The 22,673-nt window shown below is 41.8% G+C and overlaps 1 protein-coding gene across 2 annotated transcripts in view; it reads left to right on the plus strand.

The window, feature by feature from the left end:
- Window positions 1–205: 205 nt before the first annotated feature.
- Window positions 206–22,673, plus strand: part of dcbld2 (discoidin, CUB and LCCL domain containing 2) — a 39,384-nt gene continuing 16,916 nt past the window's right edge. Inside the window, exons 1-5 of one of the 2 annotated variants that reach the window (XM_066686016.1) lie at window positions 206–380; window positions 10,542–10,766; window positions 13,374–13,511; window positions 18,098–18,149; window positions 18,256–18,328. In XM_066686016.1, coding sequence (XP_066542113.1) covers window positions 296–380; window positions 10,542–10,766; window positions 13,374–13,511; window positions 18,098–18,149; window positions 18,256–18,328 — 573 coding nt within the window. In that variant the 5' untranslated portion in view covers window positions 206–295. The remainder of the gene's footprint in view (window positions 381–10,541; window positions 10,767–13,373; window positions 13,512–18,097; window positions 18,150–18,255; window positions 18,329–22,673) is intronic. The other variant, XM_066686017.1, reaches the window with a different exon arrangement.

Here is a 22,673-nt window from a genome sequence, read left to right on the forward strand (position 1 = left end):
TTATCCCTCTGGATGTCTCAAAAACCGCATGTTGTATACATAATACACCACAAGGCGTAGTCATTCAGCCATTTAGGACTTGTAAATAGTTCTGGCATCGCCTCTGTAATATTCTCTGCTTTCCAAATTGCAGTAGAGTGTCCCCCCAGTGGAGGCCGCTATTTGAGGCGGAAGTTTGGTCGTTTGTCCCAGGTTTGTGGCCGGAGAGCCTCCACAGCAGGCCGCCGCACACGGAGGCGGATTGGAGCGCGGAGCTGCTGTCCATAGCGCGCAGTATGCAGGCGAACTGGCCGCGATGGACGCAGCGCTGATGCTGAGCAGAGGAACCGGTCTCTTCTTCATTCTCCTGTGCTCAGCTAGAGCATCCCGGGCGCAAAAAGGTAAGCAAGACTGATTTGGGGCGCGTTCATGAGGTTGAACTGCGTTTTTCGCCAGTTTCGTGCTTGGATTTGCCGTTCCACCTTAAATGGTGCAGGAGATACGTCCTGGTGCCCGGCATCAAAACGTATCTCCTGCACCATTTAAGGTGGAACGGAAATTTAAGAGAATTCGGATCTTTCGTCAGCGCATACTTAACGCGAAGTGTTACCAACATTTGCTCTTCTCTCTAAAAGGCATTCACAGCCCAGCACACCAAAGGATTGGAGGCACAGAACACATAAATTAATGATTTACAAAGGTTCTCTCACATTTACTCGCTCTCTAATCAGATTCTCTCTCTCTCTCGTACATTAATTTAAAGAGCACAGTGTTAAATGTATGTTAAATAACGAATAGAACGTGATATTCTGTAAAATCGCCTGCTCCTCCTGAGATATATGAGAAATATAATTCATAAAGGAATCAGTTAAAGGGGGTTGGTTTTCGTTTGTTCGAGTGGAGAGAGAGCGAGGGGGAAGGGCCTGACTGAGGCAGTAATCGTAAACACTGCAATAGACAAGTGGAGCACGAGTGAAAGGAGCTTCAGGTTTTGCTGTTGTTGCAGTGTCCGAATCCTCAGCGGTATTTTAACCACCCTGTTTATAGAGATGTCCTGAAACAGAAGTGTTGTGGACAGGAGGTGTGTACGTGTGTGTTGAACTTGGAAGCGTACGTTAAGATGTTTTTTCTTTGGAGGTCTGGATATTGTCCATTGCTGATTATGTAACAACAGATTTAGTTCGTGAGGGGAGATTCATTAAGTGTGTAAACGCATGACATGCTGTGCGATCAGATGGAATTTTGCCCGTGTGGTGGCCGTGAAGGGCAAAACCTCATATAAAAAAAAAAATAGACAAAATAGTACTGTAAAAAGATTAAATGACCTGATTAGGGATGCACCGATACCGATATTTCATGTTCAAATATCTGCCGATACTGAGTACAGATACCAGTCTTAATTACTAGATAGGTGCCTATAAATCCAGATATTTATATTGCTATACAGTGGAACCTCGGTTAACGACCACAATCCGTTCCAGAAAGTTGGTTGTAATCCGAAATGTTGGCTATCCAAAATTATTGTCCCCATAAAAATTAAAGGAAATAGAAGTAATTGGTTCCCAGCCCCTGTTGACTTGCTAATTTATAAGTGTTAAAGGTACATAGGTATGTTGTTTTTTTTTTTTTTTTTTTTAAATGAGAACAGTTATAATACAGTTCCTAAAGATTTAAATAAACAGCCGCAATATCCGATACACGCATGCCCCGTTCAAACTTGGAAATAATTTCCTTTTTCAATTCAATTGTTTGTCGCTGCCTTTTTACTACAGGTACCCTGCTACTAGTATCACCCTTAACCTTCTTTGGAGCCATGATTGAGGGCTAATAAAGCACTTGAAATCACAAACGAAGTAAAACAGAATGAAGCAGAACGATAACGAACCGAACGTAAATGTGTCTCGAGCGTGAATGATGCTTGGTTTGAGATGAACAGACACGTGGGGCTGACGCCATCTGTACGCAACCCGAAATTTTGTTTGCTAACCGGTACAAATTTTTATTAAAATTTTTGGTCGTAACACGATTTGTTCACTAACCTAGGCATTCGCTAACCGAGGTTCCACTGTACTTACAGATTTTATTTTCTTAAAGCAGTGTTCTGTATTGCTAATAAGTTATAATAAGCTTGAATGAACAAAATGTACTTTTTATTAACTGCACATAAAAAATTTTAAAGTTTCAGAGTCATGAAAAAATAAATATTTCCACAATGCAGAGCAAGTACAAATAGGAAGACATAGTCTAGCCTGACTGAACAGCTTTTTACATCAGAATATTTGTCACGACTGTGAAATACACTTTAAGTACAGCTGCTGACCTTTATTAGCATGCTTCTTTGTTGTTGTTTGAATTAAGTCTGTGTTCTTTGTCATGACTTAAACTGGGGTTACACTACACGATTTTTAGCCAGATTCTAAATATGTATGCCTCTAATTGCATTTCAGACCAGTTGCAGCATATCATTAAAATTTTTTTTTTTTTTTTTAAACCTGACTTAGTCTCGTAGTGCAAACTCCCCACCAACTCAAGGCTGTGTAGTGGAGCTCTACAGTGGAGGACTGATTAAACGGTAAATCTATGAAAAACTACAATATATTACATAGTGCTGGATGGACATATCCCCAAATAATGAGTATTACCTATAGAAGAACATAGTGAGCCACAAAACACATTCGAGCTGCATCTAGTGGCATACATGCACGTCAGTATCTGCTTCATAGGGTGTGTCTCAAAAAGTGCCCCATGTACTATTTTGCTAGTACGGACCACGCCCATAGAGGCTGAAACGGGGAGGTGAACTCAGAAGTCTTTTGGGGAAGAGTTCAGGGCGGCTTATGAAGCCAGACCCCCCTGTTGGATAAAATAATATGAGAAAAGGGTGGAGACGTGGTGGAGGCGGGAGCGAGTTTAAAAAAGGAGGCTCAGTGGGTTTGATAAAGGCCGAACACGGCTCCAAATATGGGGATCAGCAGGAATGACCCAGTGCAGAGGAGCGAGCTGACGTCGTGAAGCAGTCGAGTCGAGATCCATCTCCTGAACTAAACTGAGGCGAGTTTGTCGGATGCGGAAATTACATGAATTTGCAGGGTATATATAGGGCTGAGAGGAGGAGGTTATTACATAACTTCACTTTGCTAGTATGGACCACGCCCGTAGAGGCTGAAACGGGGAGGTGAACTCAGAAGTCTTTTGGGGAAGAGTTCAGGGCAGCTTATGAATGTGTATGAAGCCAGACACCCAAACATTTACAGGAATGCTGGCCATTAAGTGCTACAGAATGGATAGGTTCAGGTACTCTGGTCAAGGGTTTGATTGGTGTCCTAATTGTGTTTAGGTGAATGAAGGGGTTAGTGAGTCTTTGAATGAACTCCCTTTAATAAACTGGTGTATGACTGAGTATCATGTGAGACGGTAGAGTTATAGCATGAGTAAGTTGAATGTCCTTTATTGATTATGATAACGGAAATTCTAGCGTGACTGGTAATTTGAGTATTCAGATGCCGCAGCAGTAAAGGGGTGATGATTGTGAAATGTGATAGAGTCAGAGTTGGTCTTAAGATGGACAAGATCATCGTGTGGGCAGAAATCTAATTGATCAACTAATAATAGAATTTTAAAGTATCACCAGCTAAATGTCATTAAGCTACGGTGTAACAATAATAGTGACATTTATCTGGGGCCACCATGATAGTGCATCAGGCTTGATGCACTGGACTGAGTGTTGCTACTTCAGTGTAATTGATGGTGATTGGGTAATAGTGAGGGGTCTGAGGCTGGCAGCAATAGGTGGAAAGTGGATTAGTAGCAGCCTTGAAGTCAAGTACTACAGAGGGGCAGCGTTAATAAAGCGAGATGTACTTCGTTGGCAGGTGTGCGCTGGTGGTGCCTTTCCAATGGCATAGAGGGAATTGAGAACGGAATGATGATCTAGAAGGATGACAGATGAGGCCAGTTAAGAAGCCCAAAAAGGTCAGCACCGCAGGAAAGGCGAGAGAGAGAAGGCAGTTTGTCACACGGGAGAAAACTCTGAAAGAGAAAAATCCAAAAGGTGCTGAGGACCTCAAGCAAGGAGGCAAGGTAGAAAGTTGACTACAAGATAACGAAGATGCCTAGAGGGTGTGGTGGACGTGCACGCAACGCTGTTTTTCACCTCTCCGCTGACCATTTTTGATCAGCGTCTTTTTATACATGGAAAACCCTTTGAAGTACACCATCTGTTCGCTCTTTTACATTTCAGTCATCTTTCGCTGTATCCTGTTCCCAAAACTCAGAGTTTCACACCATTTGTTTTCCCCTATCTCCTGTATTTCTAACACCTTTCCAGACGTGGCCTGTGCCTCCTCTACCTCCTTGGTCTGGAGACAAAGGGAGGTGTCTATGTTATTTGAAACACAAACACACACACACACACACACACACACACACACACACACACACATAAGTCTGCGGTCTCACACAGAGAATTAGGAATAAAACAATTTCAGTTTACACAAGCATGCGTGGCCATTGCTGATTAAATATCTCTATTGATTATGAATCAGGGCGGCACGGTGGCGCAGCAGGTAGTGTCGCAGTCACACAGCTCCAGGAACCTGGAGGTTGTGGGTTCGATTCCCGCTCCGGGTGACTGTCTGTGAGGAGTTGGTGTGTTCTCCCCGTGTCCGCGTGGGTTTCCTCCGGGTGCTCCGGTTTCCTCCCACAGTCCAAAAACACACGTTGCAGGTGGATTGGCGACTCGAAAGTGTCCGTAGGTGTGAGTGTGTAAGTGAATGTGTGTGTGTGTCTGTGTTGCCCTGTGAAGGACTGGCGTCCCCTCCAGGGTGTGTATTCCCGCCTTGCGCCCGATGATTCCAGGTAGGCTCTGGACCCCCCGCGACCCTAAATTTGATAAGCGGTTACAGATAATGGATGGATGGATTATGAATCATTTATATAAACAAATTTCCATCACAAGGGTGAGGAAAAACAGGTGCCAGAGGTGGTGTGGTCCAAGGTAACCTGGGGAGAGAGCATAAGCTGGAACTTAGGGGCTAGGAGCAGCATGATCGCAAAGAGGAGAGGTCAGGTTGAAAGCTCGCAGCTGCTGGAAGAATTAGTACAAACAGTACCATAAGAGAAAGTGCGAAGTGCAGTCGCTAGGAGAAGCTTAGCTGCAAGCAGAAGCAGAAGGTAAGATCCAGCAGGAGAGAGTGCAAGCTGTACAGTGGACGCAGGGCGCCGTTTGTTTGTGAGGGGAAGGCATAGGGATGAGCATCCACAGCAGTTTCTGAGGAGAGAGTGCAAGCTGAGAAGTTGGAGGTGGGCGGTGCGACCGCAAAGCTATGGGGTTGGGACTGTGTTCTGTGGCATGAGAGAGGAGGGCTGTAAAGGAAGAGGCAGGATGCAGTGAAACCACAAGGGGATTAGGATGAAGGTCCACATCAGGAGAGAGGGAGTGCTGTAAAGGAAGTGGCGGGGTGCGGGACAGCCGCAAAGGAGAGGATTAGGACATGGCCTGTAACGGCACCCGGGAAGACGATGAGCTGGAAAATCAGAGACTCTGAGTAGTGCAGCAGCAAGAAATGGGGGATGAAGGTCCACCGAAGCACCTGAAAACAGAGCAGGAGTTAGAAGCTGTAGAGTGTGAGCAGCAAAGCAGCACAGAGGAGGATCCGGTACGATAGTCCACAGCAGCATCTGAAAAGAGAGTATAAACTGGAAGCTGGAGGGTGGGATAAGCATATCAGCAGAGGAGTCAGGATGAGGGTCTGCAGCAGCACCTAAATAGAAAAATGAGAATTGTAAGGTTAGAGGCAAAGTATGGCGCAGCCGCAAATTGAAGAAGTTGGGATGAGTGTCCATGAAGTATGCAAGCTGCTGATGTAGAGGCTGGGAGAATGAGACGATCGGATGAGAGCAAATCTAGGGTGAGGAAGCTGTGCAGCAAAGAGACTGCATAGAATGCCCAGAAGGCAGGCCCGCAACAGCAACCTGTAGAGGGCGTGCGAGCTGGAAAGTATGAGGCATAGAGCATCAGCAGGGGTAGAGGGTGGAAAGAAAATGAATCAGCAATGAGGAAGCTATGCGGTGAGAAGACCACATCGAGTGCCCAGAGCGCTGGACAGGAGACAGGCCCACTGCAGTACCTATAGAGGGGTGCGGGCTGGAAGGTCTGAGGCATGCAGCTGCGGCTGCAATGGGAGAAGAAGTGGGATGATGTAGGGAGGGGTGGGATGATGAAGGGAGGGGTGGGATGATGTGTAGAGTACACCTACATAGAGTAGACTGCGTCTGACGCCTGACGCAGCACATATAGAGGGGTGCGAGCTAGAAGGTCTGAGGCATGCAGCTGTGGCTGCAACGGGGGAAGAGGTGGGATGATGAAGGGAGGGGTGGGATGAAAAGGGGAGGGGTGGGATGATACGCAGAGACAGATGTAGAGAGAGAGGGAGGGGTGGGATGATAAAGGGAGGGGTGGGATGATGCGTAGAGACAGATGTAGAGGAAGAGAAAGGGAGGGGTGGGATGATGCGTAGAAACAGATGTAGAGGAAGAGAAAGGAAGAGGTGGGATGATAAAGGGAGGGGTGGGATGATGCGTAGAGACAGATGTAGAGGAAGAGAAAGGGAGAGGTGGGATGATGCGTAGAGACAGATGTAGAGGAAGAGAAAGGGAGGGGCGGGATGATAAAGGGAGGGGTGGGATGATGCGTAGAGACAGATGTAGAGGAAGAGAAAGGGCGGGGTGGAATGATAAAGGGCGGGGTGGGATGATAAAGGGAGGGGTGGGATGATGCGTAGAGAGGGTCTAGAGAGTCTAAATGGGTGCAATGCTGTCAATCAAGGCAGTGTTCAGATGAAAAGAGGAGCCGATTTGGAATGGAGGCTTAAACATGCTGCCTGCTTTCTTTTCCAACATTTCAGATAGGACCATCTTTGTAAGCATTGTAGGTAAACTACTGCCCTGGAGATGTGCATAAATATTGCAGATTCTAAGCCATTATCCAATTCAGATAATTATATTATTATCAAAACAGCCCTCTAAGGCACCGACCTGTGAGACAGCAAAGACTATAAGACATTGAGGCTAATGTCTCCAGCTTAGACACAATCAGAAAGGGTAACGGGAAGACGAAGAATGCTCCAGCAGGGGGCGTTGAGTCTGAGATAGAAGGTTGTGACGTCATCGCATTGCGCAGTGGGTCATTACACCGGCAGACGGGTTTCTCTCTTTAGCTGAGTGAGCGAAGGGGACGCCATTGTTTCGGAGCACATTGCTGGAACGCCGAGGCTGTTCTGCCAGAGAGGAGGAGGCGCTGTAGAGCTCGTAGCTGTGGAGCAGCAGCCGAGACGACAGTAGATTCGCATTCCCCAAAACACGAGGCAGTCCCGTAGCAGCGTAGCAAGAGATGAAGATAAGGGGAGGCTCGAAGCCTTGCGCCAGCGTCGGGGGGCAGATGCGGGGGGTTACTCGGGAGGCCGAATGCAGCGGGAGGAGAAGCAGGAGAACAGAGCACCGATCCGGAGCAGGTAAGACAGCAGAGTATAGAACAGTTGAATTGGTTGCAGGCGCGACAACGGCCGTACGTAACTTCAGATACCGGGCAGTCCTATAGCTGTTTAGCCGGAGCGAGTTTAAAACAGGAGGCTCAGTGGGCTTGATAAAGGCCGAACACGGCTCCAAATATGGGGATCAGCAGGAATGACCCAGCGCGGAGGAGCGAGCTGACATCGTGAAGCAGTCGAGTCGAGATCCATCTCCTAAACTAAATGAGGCGAGTTTGTTGGACACAGAAATGACATGAATTTGCAGGGTGTATATATAGGGCTGAGAGGAGGAGTCCGGGCATGGTCCAATGTTATTACATAATTTCACATATAGGGAATAGTGAGTAGTGGGCCATTTCAAACACATCAATGGTATTGGTGCTCTCTGTAGCCGATACCGATACTGTGTTTAAGTGCCAGTATCGGTGCCAATACCGATACAGTATCGGTGCAACACTAGACTTGATAAATAAAGACTGCAGACTTGGTACACAGATGGGGACTGTTTCTTCCAGAAACAAATTTGGTGCATTCCAGTCACCCAGTAGTTCCTTGTGAACTGAACATATTTAGACATACTGGGCAAGATTCCAAACCATTGGGAGTGAAACTGTGAAATTTGAAGGGAACTGTTCAACAGTGCTCCCCCCCCCCCACCCCATGGTAATACCATATACAGTGTTAATATTTTGAGATGGTATGAAGCTGTGGAAAAAGGGGGATACTGCCCATCCCTGCTGTCAACACATTATTTGCATTTTATTTTAAAATTCAAAACATCGTAGAAAATGTAAAGATTTTGGCTGTTATTCTAACATCTGCATGTCACATCTGCATCACACATATTAACAAAATAAAATATGAAGGGGGACAAAATCTGTTGCTTCTCTTCTGTGGCAGTTCATTATTGCAGAACTTCTGCTGCCATGGAACAGGCAGCAAATGGCTTATGAGTGCATTTCTGGGGCTTGGGGTTGAATTTACCTCACACATGCACTGTGGAGCTCCTACTGCAACCAGGCCCCTCTTCATTTTAATTCTGGTAAGCTTACCATTGTTAGGTTTATGTTGATTTTTATATTATGAAAATACCGAAAGATAGCTAGAAATGGAAAGATGTGAAGAGAAGTAAATATCATAATTGGGAGAGTTCTCATGGCAGACATATTTGTTTACTTTACAAAATCAAAGACTAATATAAATATAAAGACTAATCGCTTGCTAGCTTTAGCAAGTGATTAGTCTTTGTAAAGTTTCTTCACTTTTATTTATTTATTTTGTTTCTTTTTTTTAAAAGGTGTTATTTAGTCTGTGTCTTTTCTCTTTTTTTCTATGCTGTTCTTTAAGTAGTTTTGTACTTCAGGACCCTGTATGTATTTTAATTTTTTTTATGGTCTTCTACCCAATTTGTGGCTTTATCACAAATTAGCTAAAAAAAATCAAGGAACCTGATTTGGCAACTGTGGTTAAGTTCTGACTTAGGTCTGTGTAGCACTACTTGACTACATTAGTACTGAATTCTGACGAAATAGTCTTTTGGTCAGACCAAGAATTCATAAAAGTTATATATCTCCTGTTATTATTATTTGATTGTTGAAAACATTAAGAAAGTGCTTTTACTTATGGAGTTTTAATCTTCATCTAACAGTATTGTTTAGTACTTTTTGCTTTTGTTGTTGCAGTTACACATCGGGTGTGTCCTGACACCTGTTTAGCTTCTTTGTACTGTTTTTCCTACATAGGAAGCTCTGTAGGTACACAAAAGTTTAGCTGTAATCAAACCTTACAAAACAGATGCATGTATTAGTGATATTAGAGCACAATTAAAACACAATATTAACAATTTCCTACCTCACGTGAATGTTATTGAAGTCATAGTATTCAACAGGAGAATTGTTGCAACTAAGCACAAGCTATATTGAGCAAAACTATTATGCAAAACTCACTTTTTGAATGCTTTTGTATTACCGCTTGGATATCTACTGCTCCTATAAACACTTAAGTGCGAAAAAACATCCATCTTTTTTCTGTGAGCCAGTTGAAAGAGTTGTCAGGAATCATATGCTTCTACAAGACATTTGGATGGCTCCCTCATTAAAATGTCACACTAGGGAAATTTGCATAGCTCCACCCTGGCATTTGTGAAGGTGGGGCATGGTCAGCAACAGCTTATTTGCGTAAAAGTGAAAGAGCCCTTAAACACCTCATTCTGAAAGGGACTGAAACTGGCAAGAATACAGCTGGTGTTATTTCTTTGTGAGTGTTTTTGTGCAAAGAACTACATGAATATGTCTTGTATAGCCCATAGACCTATTCTAACTTGTTTAAAAAAAGGTATAATATGTCCGCTTATAAATAAATCTGTTGATGTTGCTCACTAGGTGTTAACAAAGTGTGTTTTTTTTTTTCTTTGGATCAGTCATTAATTGAAGAAGTACTATTTAATTGGTTGACATTATTATTATTATTATTATTATTATTATTATTATTATTATTATATTAACATATACTAACAACATCTAGCACTTGTTGGTTCTAATAGGCATTCCATTAAATGATTTATTTCATTCCTTCTCTGTAACAGTTTATACAGTTCAAGGTCACAGTGGGTATGGAGCAAGAGAGGAACACACACTATACAAGGCACCTGTTCAATACAGAGCATCATGCACTCACACATGAATTCATACTCACAGCTATAGACTCTAGCATGGCAAGTCCACCTACCAGTGTGTATGTTTTGGGGCTGTGGAAGAAAACCTGAGCACCCAGTGAAAACCTACAAAGACATGGGGAGAACATACCAAACTCCTCACAGGCAGTCACATCAGAAGGGGCTCATACCCACAGCCCCAAGACCCTGGAACTATGTGACAGTGATGCTGCCTGTTGCACCACTGTGCCACCCTTAAAATGATTTACTTTTTTTTTAAATATTTCTAACATAAAAATTTCATATGCACTGTATAATATTATTCCTCTGTGAAAAACTGTTTGTTGTTTCTGCTCCTCATGTTTGTATATGTGTTATAGGTGATGGCTGTGGGCACACTGTGCTTGGAACAGGCAGTGGCAGCCTGGCATCTTTGGGTTATCCTTTCTCTTACCCCACACACTCGGTCTGTGAATGGGAGATAAGTGTAGGTGCAGGACATACAGTCCTTCTGCAAATTGCTGACCTCGACATCCACACACAAAACTGCCAGGTGTCCTACCTGCGACTCTTCAATGGCATTGGAGCAGGCAGGATGGAAATCGGTGAGCGAACCTGTTTGCTGTTGTGTGTGTGCACGCACGCACACGGGAGGATTTATGCACGGTATATTCAAAATGGGGCGGCACGGTGTCACAGCAGGTAGTGTCGCAGTCACACAGCTCCAGGGGCCTGGAGGTTGTGGGTTCGATTCCCGCTTCGGGTGACTGTCTGTGAGGAGTTGGTGTGTTCTCCCCGTGTCCGTGTGGGTTTCCTCCGGGTGCTCCGGTTTCTTCCCACAGTCCAAAAACACACGTAGGTAGGTGGATTGGCGACTCAAAAGTGTCCATAGGTATGAGTGAATGTGTGTGTGTCTGTGTTGCCCTGTGAAGGACTGGCGCCCCCTCCAGGGTGTAATCCCGCCTTGTTCCCAATGATTCCAGGTAGGCTCTGGACCCACCGAGACCCTAAACTGGATAAGCGGTTACAGATAATGAATGAATGAATGAATATTCAAAATGACTAATTAATTATTGATTTTAGCTGATTTATTTCCCCTTCATCTGAGGTGGGGAATGATAGAAAAAGTTTGAGAACCACTGTTTTAAACAAAAATACAAACAAAAACTTATTTAGGAAATTATAATGGGTGCTATGGAGCCATCTACATCAAAATATTTCTGGCATTGTTTTCTGGCATTCCAGAGGATTCCAATGTGCAGTGAAAATGTAGATGGCGCTATAGAGCTGATGAGAGCGGCATATCCTGTGTTATTATTAATAACACAGTTATTGTTAATTGTTAATATTAGGTAATATAGACAAAATACATCCTAACACAAGTAGTCCTATGAAGTTTTTTATGAGTTTTTGAATAATGTAAGCCCCTGTAAACACCACATGAATATTAGAAAGCCATACCTTTCAGTCAGAGAAAGCAAAGGGCGGAGTCAGAGAGATCAATGACCAAACCAAATTTGGTGCATATTGGACCAGCTTCATCCTGACCATTTGTGTGCAATTGGGTGTTCTATGGAACCCCTGAACCCATGTTATTGTTATTTCATGAGTTATTGGGCATTGGAAGTATTTTAGAAATGGGTGTTTTTTTTCTTTTAATATATATTAATTAATTACTAAAGAAATCCACCACACACAACAGGGCATTGCACTTCTGCGCAGTTGTGGTGCTCAACTCCTAATCGTATAGCAATAGTATCTGCTTTCAAACCACACTAATATACTTGTGGGAATGCAAAAAAAAAAACAAAACATGCAATTACATCTTCATATAAAGTGTTCCAACATCAAGTGTAAAGCTTTCCCAGAACAGAGGAAGCTGTTAATGTAGCAAAAACATGAATATGTCTTAAGTGGGAGTGTACAGACACTGGACATTTAAGCACATACCCACTTTGGAAGGTGTTAACTCATAGATATCTACAGTTATTATTGAAATTGTTATACAATATAAACGCAATTGTACTGTGTAGGTAGAAATAGACAAGCTATATCTATGTTTTGTATGATAACCGCACACAATACAGGGCTGCGCCAAGGAAGTTTTGGAAGTAGAGAAACAAGCATTAACATATTAAAACTCTCTTAATAATATTGCTATCTGTGGTTATTGTAATAATGTTTTTTCTAAATGTCTAAACACTGTCCTTTAAAAATAGAATAAATTTTTTATTAAAGCAACATTGATATATATATATATATATCTATAGGCAATTATAATGGGTGCTATGGAGCCATCTACATCAAAATATTTCTGGCATTGTTTTCTGGCATTCCAGAGGATTCCAATGTGCAATGAAAATGTAGATGGCGCTATAGAGCTGATGAGAGCGGCATATATATATTATTATTATTATTATTATTATTATTTTTTTTTTTTTTATTTTTTTTTTTTTTTTGTCAAATGTTTTTATTAATAATAATAATAATAATTATCCATTTTTCAGGACCAGCTTCAAGTTGTTGTTGTTGTTGTTTTGTATACATGTTTAATCTTAGAAACTGCATTTCTGTTTCTTCCTGTTCAGTTCATTACACAAATTGTAATACATTTTTAATTAAATCATTGAGTGCTCTGGGAAATATATTTTAAAGGAAAAAAAGCCAATAGTATCTTTCACATAGGTGTCTATTTTAATTATAATCTTTCAGAGTTGACTGTTTGGAATTGAATTAAACCTATATAGTGTGTTCTGGTTGCAAATATAATGTTTGGCCATTTAGCTATACTACATTTTTGGATTGTTTATTGTATTTATTTACTGATGGATTTGCTAAAGTTTATGTGTTTTAATATTTGGTGTTTGAGTCTGCAGTATACCAGTAAATTTTGGGTTTTGTCAATCGGCAGGGTATATACAATTTTCAAAAAAGAAGGAAGACCAAATATCTCCAAACATTTATTTATATAAAAAGTCTATGAAACACACACAGATTTCCATTAATCCAAAATCACAGATGGCGATAAGTAATTTTTCTTTTAAGCACAGGACTAAATATTTTTTGTTGTTGTTTAGCACTAGTGGAAAAGATCCATATGACATATAAGAGGCTGTAAATAAGCACTACATGACCCTACATAACTACTATATATGCTGCACTGGTCTATGAACCATTTCTTCATAATCTTTTTCATTTCTCTCTCTCTGTAGTTAAGCTGTGTCATGGAGATGTGAGTGGGTCAAAGGTGGTGGAGTCAGCTGGTCATCAGGTTACGGTGCAGTTCATGAGTGGGCCACACAGCCCTGGCCATGGATTCTTCCTTTCTTATGCCAGCAGCCAGCACAAAGGTATAGAATGACACTCTATTCAGAGCTAGACATGCATCTTATAATAATAATAATAATAATAATAATAATAATAACAAGTGGTACAGTCCCCCTGTCATAGACTCCAAAGGCCCTTGCACAAATATTTGCAAACCTGAAAAAAAAAACCACACTGATTTATTTTAAAAGTACAGAAAGGCTAGGTGTCCTTATGTATTTGGAAAGACATGTAACTCATAAAGATTGCCAGCAGTCATAAAAAAATACAATGGATTTTCTTTCTGTGATGTGATTTATTCAAATTTTCCACCTTATTTTCAGTATAGTATAGTTTGCAGTAAAGTGTGTGTGTGTTTGAGTGTTTTAAGTGTGTTTGCATCAGCTTGAAACTGTACCTCTCCTGAGGCGTAGGAGTTGCCACGACAACTGCTTTGTGTGTTTATACAGATGAAGGGAGGGGCCTCATGTGAAACTGATTAAGGGAGAGGGGAAAAAGAGAGTGAATGAGAATGCCACAGATTCAACTATATTACTTTTTTGGTCCCTGATGAAGCTGTGAGTAGCATTATGTAAGACAACACAAAATCAGAACAAATTGTTTTATCTCATGTCCTCAGGCTTGGGCAGAACCCCGAAAATATCTGATTGGGTTGTCATTACTAAATTTGTTGCCGGTTACATTGACAGTAATGAAGGAAATGCAGAGGATTCAGACACATTTCTGTACAGGAGACCAGTAGCACCCAGACTTTCTTGCCTCCAAGTACATGAAATACTACATTGTGGCAGTGACCTTGCAACCCCAGAACGGAGAACACTGGAGGCAGAAGCAGGTTTCCCTAAGGCCCTTTTTTTAATCACAACATATATAAATTAACTCAAAAGAACAGTGTTTCGGCATAACAGTAAGAAAAATTGTCCAAAAAAAAAATCTGTCTTCCTTAGCACACTCTGGTAGATTGCCTGCCAGCTCATCCCTGACAAATGTTTCTCATTGAGAGTACACTGACAGGTAATCAGGGCCAAGCCAGTTGAGGAAAATCATGTGGCTGCAGCCCTGGCTAAGTTTGCGCAGCTCAAAGCTTGGCTCTGATCTCTGCCTCTTGGGTTTTGGAGTTATTGCTTCTTCCTAGGCATGTTTTTTCACCAGCCAAGAGGCAGATCATGTTTGGCAACTAAAGCCCTTTTGCTAACACTCCTGATATACTGGTACTATATCTTCCCAGTGTCAATACATTTTCAAATCTGTTTTCCAGTACAGATTCAGATTTTTTTTCAGGGCTTTCCTATTTGCAATATCTGCTGTGCCAGTGTTTCAGATATTTTTAAATGTTTTGTCTAAACACTAAAACATGAGTGAATAGGTTATTGTGCCTTGAGTGTACATTCTGCCATTTACAGAATTTGCTCTTGTAAGTCTCAGCTCTTGCAGGATTTATTGGACTGTTTTAGTGCTATCTATGTATGTTTTGGATTTGCTTTGTTTGAGAAGATGACTGTGGTCATTTTACAGGTTTCTGTCAAATCTGATAAATCCACACTTTACAGTAAAAATGTTACTAGTTTGGAAAATGCTTGTTTTTAATTAGACAGACAGACACACACGAACACACACACAGGTCTGATAAGGTGCTCTGTACTGCATGGTATTCTAAGCTTCCACATCCCAGGAATTCCAGCAGCTCTGCTGGGGGTGATGAAATGCTTAGGTGTGTGTCTGAACATGGGAGACAAACTGTGTGTGCAAGTAATGATTCTGCGCGTGTGTGTGTGCGTGTGTGCCTGCGTGCCTGCCTGCCCCCATCCCCCGCAAATAAGGGGAGGTCCAGTATGTGATGAATAAGTAGGAGAGAAGTACACATGGTCAAGCTGTGGCTTTGAGTAATGGACAGTATGATACCACACATTACTAACAGATGCATATTACATCTCTCTCTGTCTCTGTGTTGATAGTATTACTGTGTGATATGACCTCAAATCAATATGATTGATTGATCTTTTTACCCTAGTTATGATTGTTTTGTTTTTGCATTCATTGTTCACAGACAAGGCTTGTACTCTAAATATGCTCAAGTATTAAAGCTGGGATTTTTTCTCTGATTTTGCTGGGAGCATATCAGTCTCTTTTTGTCGGTTCGCCTACTGGGCCAGCCTAGAAGAGGCATTTTTGCTTACTGACTGACTGACTCCTAATGTTGATGAACCAGACAAATTAGTTTCCTGCTGGAACCAAAGAACAGTAGGTTCTTCAGCGGGAACTGTGGCTGAATAATGGGAAATAACACAGGAACATATTCCGTTGTGTGTGAGAGGAGGACTGCTGAATTTGTCTTATTTCATGTGAGTGTGTGTCTTTGCCTGAAATGTTGTAAACAGAAGTGGTGGGGAGACATTTTGCGGTGTTAGTGTTTTAATAAAACTCCCTATAGCTGCACACAGCCTCCTTAAACTTCATGTGCTTTAACCTGTTACATTGAGTAAATAAGTAACTGTTATTCTTAAAATCAATAATGTCTTTGATCTTTATTCTTTGGTGGTAGATCATCTACTATTCCTTTTTAAATAAAATGAACAAGAAAGACACTGATGTCGGTGCTTTGTGCGCCTTTTTTCATTTCTGAATTTATTAGTCGTGCCCTCCATATTTTCTGTACAACACAATCACATAATAAAAGCCACATGTAAACAAAGACATTGATATGAATCACCAAAGCTTCTTCAGACCTTCCAATAGCAAGGGTATGTGTTTTGGGCGTTCCAGTTTTTGAAATGCCAGAAACAGCTCTGTGAAAATGACTATATGGCTAATGCCGGTCTGGCTAAATTAGGCTTGCCTAGTTTCTCTTTGCTATTGTTTAGTGTCATGAACTCTTCATATTTGATGTGATTGTGCTTCAATTGTTGAAACAAGCTGGTGGTATTAACTTTGGTTGCTAAAACTATTTTTATGTCATTGTTTACATGTGACTTCTTTATGTTCAGTGTAGCATTCCTGAAATGGATAAGCAGAAAAGATGAAGATGATGTTCAGTGTCATCTTCACTTAAGTCAAAACATGTACAGATGACAGACACAGCATTTTTCTTTGTTACAAGCTGCTTGAGTTGCTCAGTTCGCCTTGGTATGGCAGATTGAATGGGGAAGTATTATGTGACTACATGCTTGGTAGAATGTGTGTTTTTTGGGCCTAGAAAATGAACAAACAGTGGGGATATATTAACAGAATTGAATAATTGTTGTTTGTACACCGCTGCATGTTGAACTCATCTGTATGTTTTTATTTACTGTCTGAATTACCATAGAAACTCATTTGTAACGTCTGTTTACTTTTATGCAGTTAGCGACCACCTTAGTTTAGGGTTAGTTCCTCCTTAAATAAGCTGAAAAAACAAAAATAAGTCGGTATTACCCTTTGACTTAGGAATGCTTTTTCAATTGTCCACACAACAGACTGGAGTGCTAGCAAATGGTGAATCCTCTGAATTTTGTTTTTTGATTTATAATTATGAACATTTCTTAAAGAAAAAAGAAACAAGCATGGTGTGTATGTCTGTTTCTGTGTGTGAGCATTCGTGCACATGCATGCGTAGGTAGGTGCGTGTGAGAGAGAAGAACAGAGAGCTGAATAGGACATTTGTGCAGTTTTAAATGTACTCAGATAGAAACCTGCATATCCTCAGCATACTCGATATAATGAATATGGTTATTTTCAAAATTGTTTAAAAAAAAAATACCATGTATCCCACAGATTTAGCTTGAGGTCAAGTCACATTCACACGCCTGCGTTAGAAGTTCACGCTTACGTTTCAATGTCACAATATGGCAAAAGTCTTATCGAATTAAGAATATACCATTATTATTGTGAACGATATGTTATTGCCCACCCCTAGGCTCCAGACCCACCTCAACAAATATAATATATAATTATAAAAATATAAATTACAGTCCAGATATGTATAGTATGATTGATGCAGTTTGCTCCTCTGACTTTGCAGTGTTCCATGGAGGCTTTGGGATAGGGTCTGTGTGACTGCTGACACCTTTGCCAGCATCCTACCACCATCTCCACTGTGTCCAGTGATCTTAATGAGTCTGTGGTTTCTTTTTTTGTGATAGTACTGCTCCAGCACATAACAACATATAAGATGACATTTAACACCAAAGGACCTCTGCCTTTTCAGGAAGTAGAGCTGGCTCTGGTTCTCCTTGTACAGACTGTAGATTACAAGTGTAGAGTAGTAGTTATTTAGTTTGTTTGTTTGTTTATAATTAATTTTTTTTCCCCTCAGTTTTGTGCCAGCAGGCTGTAATAAGATATATTTTAAGTCTTTCAGGACCAATGATGGCTGTGTGTTGCTTATAGAAATAATCAACGAACCTGTGGAAACAAGTGTTGAAAGAATACACTTATTTTTGTAAATTCAAAAATACTAAAAATTTTTAGATATATGGAGAACAAACCTGGCATTTTGTATGTTGTTGCAAATCAGTCCAGGGTGGCAAAATAATACAAGGTTGTGGAAAAAGAAAAAAAAATATGCAAAAACTCTATAAAAGACAAAACAGTTATTGTTTTTTTTCCCCCATCCCTCTTATTCTTTGTCTAGATCTTATTACCTGTTTGGAGAAAGGAGAAGACTTCACTGACGCAGAGTTCAGGTATGGTCTGTTTTAAAATAAATAAATAAATAAATAAAATAAAATAATTGTGTGCATTCATTCTTGAGTGTGTATGTTTTTCTCATTTTTCATTTTCACGCTTCAGTAAGTTCTGTCCAGCGGGGTGTCTGACTGACTTTGGTGAGGTGTCTGGAACAATTCCACATGGCTACAGAGATGTAAGTGTGTATACACACACACACACACACACACACACACACACACACAGCTCACATTGTGACAAAAGCTCTTTAATTATATCTGCTCCTTTCTTTCTCACTGCCTTTGAGTGATGATCTCATGCTGCCTTGGCTGCATGTTGGATCATTAATGGTCCCATTCTGATGACCTCATCACAGACGTGGTTGACTGTACTCAAGGAGGTGCATGCAATGTGAAATCTCTTTTTCTGTGTAATTGAAAATATACATATGCAAGTGTAAAATGAGTATTGACATATTTCAAATGTATTTGTTTTGGTCTTAGTTGAGTGAGTGAGTGAGAGAGAGAGAGAGAGAAACCAACACTTTACAAAATATGTCTCTAAAAAGAGTGAAGCCAGCACAGGTCTAGTGCCACTGCTGGCATTAGTGTTGTCACAATAACAAAATAATTTCTTTATTCATTCATTCATTGTCTGTAACAGCTAATCCAGTTCTGGGTCATGGTATAACAAAATTCTGACTTTCAATATGATAACTGCATAAAAATCTTGGTCCCAATACTGAAACGATACAATGATACCTAAAACATCAGGAAAAGTAATGTACGTTCTCTACAAGATGAGGGTGATCAGCCTTGGTTGTTAAGTGTTGTTGTTAGTGCTGGTTGTTAAGTGCTTGCTACATGTGACGTTTAGCAATTTCTGGGTCCTTCGGCCTTCGGCTCCGTGTCATACATTCATAAGATGTGTTTACTGTTTGAATAAAGCTGAATGCCTCAGATCAATTGTGTGATCTCAGTTCAGGAATAAAATCAACATAAAAGGAAGCAAAGGGCAGCACTGTTTTTGAACAGTCGCAGGTCATTGTGATCTGTGTGAGCTGCCATGCAGACGAATGAGCAGTGTCTCCCGGAGCGCCGTCTCTGGAATCAGAGAAGCCAACAACAAGCAACTGAGAGTGCTTCTACTCTGTTAAGATTGGGGGGAAAGAAAAACATGGCTACTTCAGTTACCATAATGCAGGGGTGTCAAACCAAATCCACAGAGGGCCGTGTGGGTGCAGGTTTTCTTTCCAACCATGCAGAAGCCACACCTCATTCCACCTGTTTTTAATCATTGGATATAATCAATAGATCTTGACTTTCAGTAGTGTGGGGCTTTTGCGTGGTTGAAAAGAACACCTGCACCCACACGGCCCTCCGTGGATTTGGTTTGACACCCCTGCCATAATGCTATGTCTGAGCCACAGTTAGCTGTGCTGGGCAGCTTTGCACTCTCGCTTACCCTGGCACCATCAAAGTGAGAAAATACAAAGGAATGAGAGAAGAAATCTTTCAGGTTTCAACAAGCAGATCTTTTAATTCCAGCACTAGTTATATCAATGTCTATTGGAACGTGTGTTTTTACGTTGGTGTGTGCGTGTGCGCATTTGTAAGTAAAGCTGAACTCTGTGAAAGGGTCTTGAGGAGTGGCTCTTTGATGACACTCACTTTAAACCCGCTACAGTAAACCATATCAGACACAATAGTGCCACTGTGGCTTCATTTCCAGGACATGATATCATCAGTTAAATCATCTCTCCCTCTTGTGGCTTATGGCTCATTGAATTGGCATTTTTCTCTCTCTCTCACTCACTCACTCACTCACTCTTTCTTTCTCTCTCACACTCACACACACAAAGCAGCTTTACAGAAATCCAAGCTGAGGGACAAACTCCCTTAGAACAGGAAGAAGAAACCATGAGATTAACCAAGGGTGAATCCCATTTCACCACTTAGCATTACCCCTCCATTTTGCCAAGGGAAGAGGGGTAGCACAAAGAGTTGTTGCTATAAAGCCCCTTCAAATTGTTTTTTTTTAGAGGCACTATTCAAACAAATGGCTATGAATGCCTTGTTATCCACCGACAAGATGGCCACATTCGCAACCAAAAAAAACCACAAATGTCAGTATTTTCTCCATTTCTACTATTGTATTATCCTAATTTAGATTCAGCACATCTTGTCACTTTTAATTCATTTTTATTTTTTTATACCCTTTAATTTAACCAGGCAAATCTTAAAGAACAGATTGATATTTACAATGGCAGTCTGGCATGAAATATCTCTAGTAGTATTGTGTTGTCTCTGTAGTTGACTACTAAATTTCCAGTTCTACCTTAAATGATGAATTCTAACACCTGTTGCTACTGCAACTTTTTAAGGTGGAACTGAACAGAAAGCTGCTGAATTCAGTTCCATACCACAGAGATTGGGTGATAATATAGGATTTTTGCAAACGTTTAAATGCATACAATGCTCTAAATATAACTACATTTTTGGGGTGCTGACAATGAATCAGGCTCTGGGTTTGATTATAAAACAATCAAGTGTAATTTTCAATTTCAAAAGACTAATTTTCAAGGGGCAAGAAAATCTAGTCCAGAAAATCTATTCCCGTATCATCAAATGTTACATGATGGGTTGTATGATCGTGGCATCAAGAGCTGAGCTAAGATCTAGTATAACCAACAAAGATACATATTCTTAAAAGGTTGAGCATTTGATTAATATCTTCACTAGTGCTGAATCTGTACTGTGCAGCAAATTTCTGCAAGAACCAGAAGAATGCTAATACATTGTTATTGGTAAGAAATTATTCTGGTTTGTATTTGGTCAGTTTACTACGAAAAATGAATTTCAGAAAATGAGAAGTATCCTGGTTTCTTGATTATCGCTAGTGTTGCACCAATACCATATCAGTATCAGCACAGATACTGGAACTGAAAGAGATCACCGATACCATAGGTATGTTGGAAATGGCACACTACTTACTATTCCCTACATGTAGCACACAGGGCACTTTTCAGGACACACGCCATGAAGCAGGTACTGATGCCCATGCGCACCGATAGATGCAGCTCTAAGTTGCATCTAAAGTTGGGGCAGATTATAAATGGGTCATTTATATAATAAACTCACTTTAAATCAAAATGCTTAATTTATTTTTTTGGGGCGCCTGTGTCAGGCCCCACGGGGCTCCATCATGTTACAGTTCATGGACTTGTACAATAAACTAAAGTGAGTATGCATCACAGTCAGGGGCTGCACTGACGGGGTTTAGTTGAAATATCATGTGGATGCATTTAATCAATAATTCTGTTCACTGACTGCTTCTTGCACAATTCACTCTATGGAGCAGACTCTGTCTGTCTTTCTATCTGCATAGTCTGTCTACATATAATAAATAATAACCCAATGTGTTTCTCCATCCATCCATCCATCCATTATCCACCGCTTATCCGGGTCCGGGTCGCGGGGGAAGCAGTCGGAGCAAAGAAACCCAGACCTCCCTCTCCCCAGCCACCGACGCCAGCTCCTCCGGGGGTATACCGAGGCGTTCCCAGGCCAGTCGAGACATATAGTCTCTCCAGCGTGTTCTTGGTCTGCCCCGGGGCCTCCTCCCCGTTGGACATGCCCGGAACACCTCTCCAGGAAGGCGTCCAGGAGGCATCCGAACCAGATGCCCGAACCATCTCAACTGGCTCCTCTTGACGTGGAGGAGCAGCGGCTCCACTCTGAGTCTCTCCCGGATGTCCGAGCTCCTAACCCTGTCTCTAAGGGAGAGTCCAGACATCCTGCGGAGAAAACTCATTTCAGCCGCTTGTACCCGCGATCTCGTTCTTTCGGTCACTACCCAAAGCTCGTGACCATAGGTGAGGGTTGGGACGTAGATTGACCGGTAAATCGAGAGCTTTGCTTTTCTGCTCAGCTCTTTCTTCACCACAACGGACCGGTACAGAGCCCGCATTACTGCTGACGCTGCACCGATCCGCCTGTCAATCTCACGCTCCATCTTTCCCTCACTCGTGAACAAGACCCCGAGGTATTTAAACTCCTCCACTTGAGGCAGGATCTCACTTCCAACCTGGAGAGAGCACTCCACCCTTTTCCGACTGAGTACCATGGACTCGGACTTGGAGGTACTGATCCTCATCCCTACCGCTTCACACTCGGCTGCAAACTGGTCCAGCAAGAGCTGGAGGTCCCGGCTCGATGAAGCCAACAAGACCACATCATCTGCAAAAAGCAGACATGGGATCCTGAGACCACCAAACCAGACACCCTCCGCCACTTGGCTATGCCGAGAAATTCTGTCCATAAAAATTGTGAACAGAACCGGTGACAACGGGCAGCCCTGACGGAGTCCAACTCCGACTGGAAACCAGTCGGACTTACTGCCAGCCATACGAACCAGACTCCTGCTCTGTTTGTACAGGGAATGGATAGCTCGTAACAAAGAGCCCAGTACCCCATACTCCCTGAGCACCCCCCACAGAATACCCCAAGGGACACGGTCGAATGCCTTCTCCAGATCCACAA

The sequence above is a fragment of the Hoplias malabaricus genome, chromosome 12 (assembly GCF_029633855.1).
Source record: "Hoplias malabaricus isolate fHopMal1 chromosome 12, fHopMal1.hap1, whole genome shotgun sequence".
In the NCBI taxonomy this organism is placed as follows: Eukaryota; Metazoa; Chordata; class Actinopteri; order Characiformes; family Erythrinidae; genus Hoplias; species Hoplias malabaricus.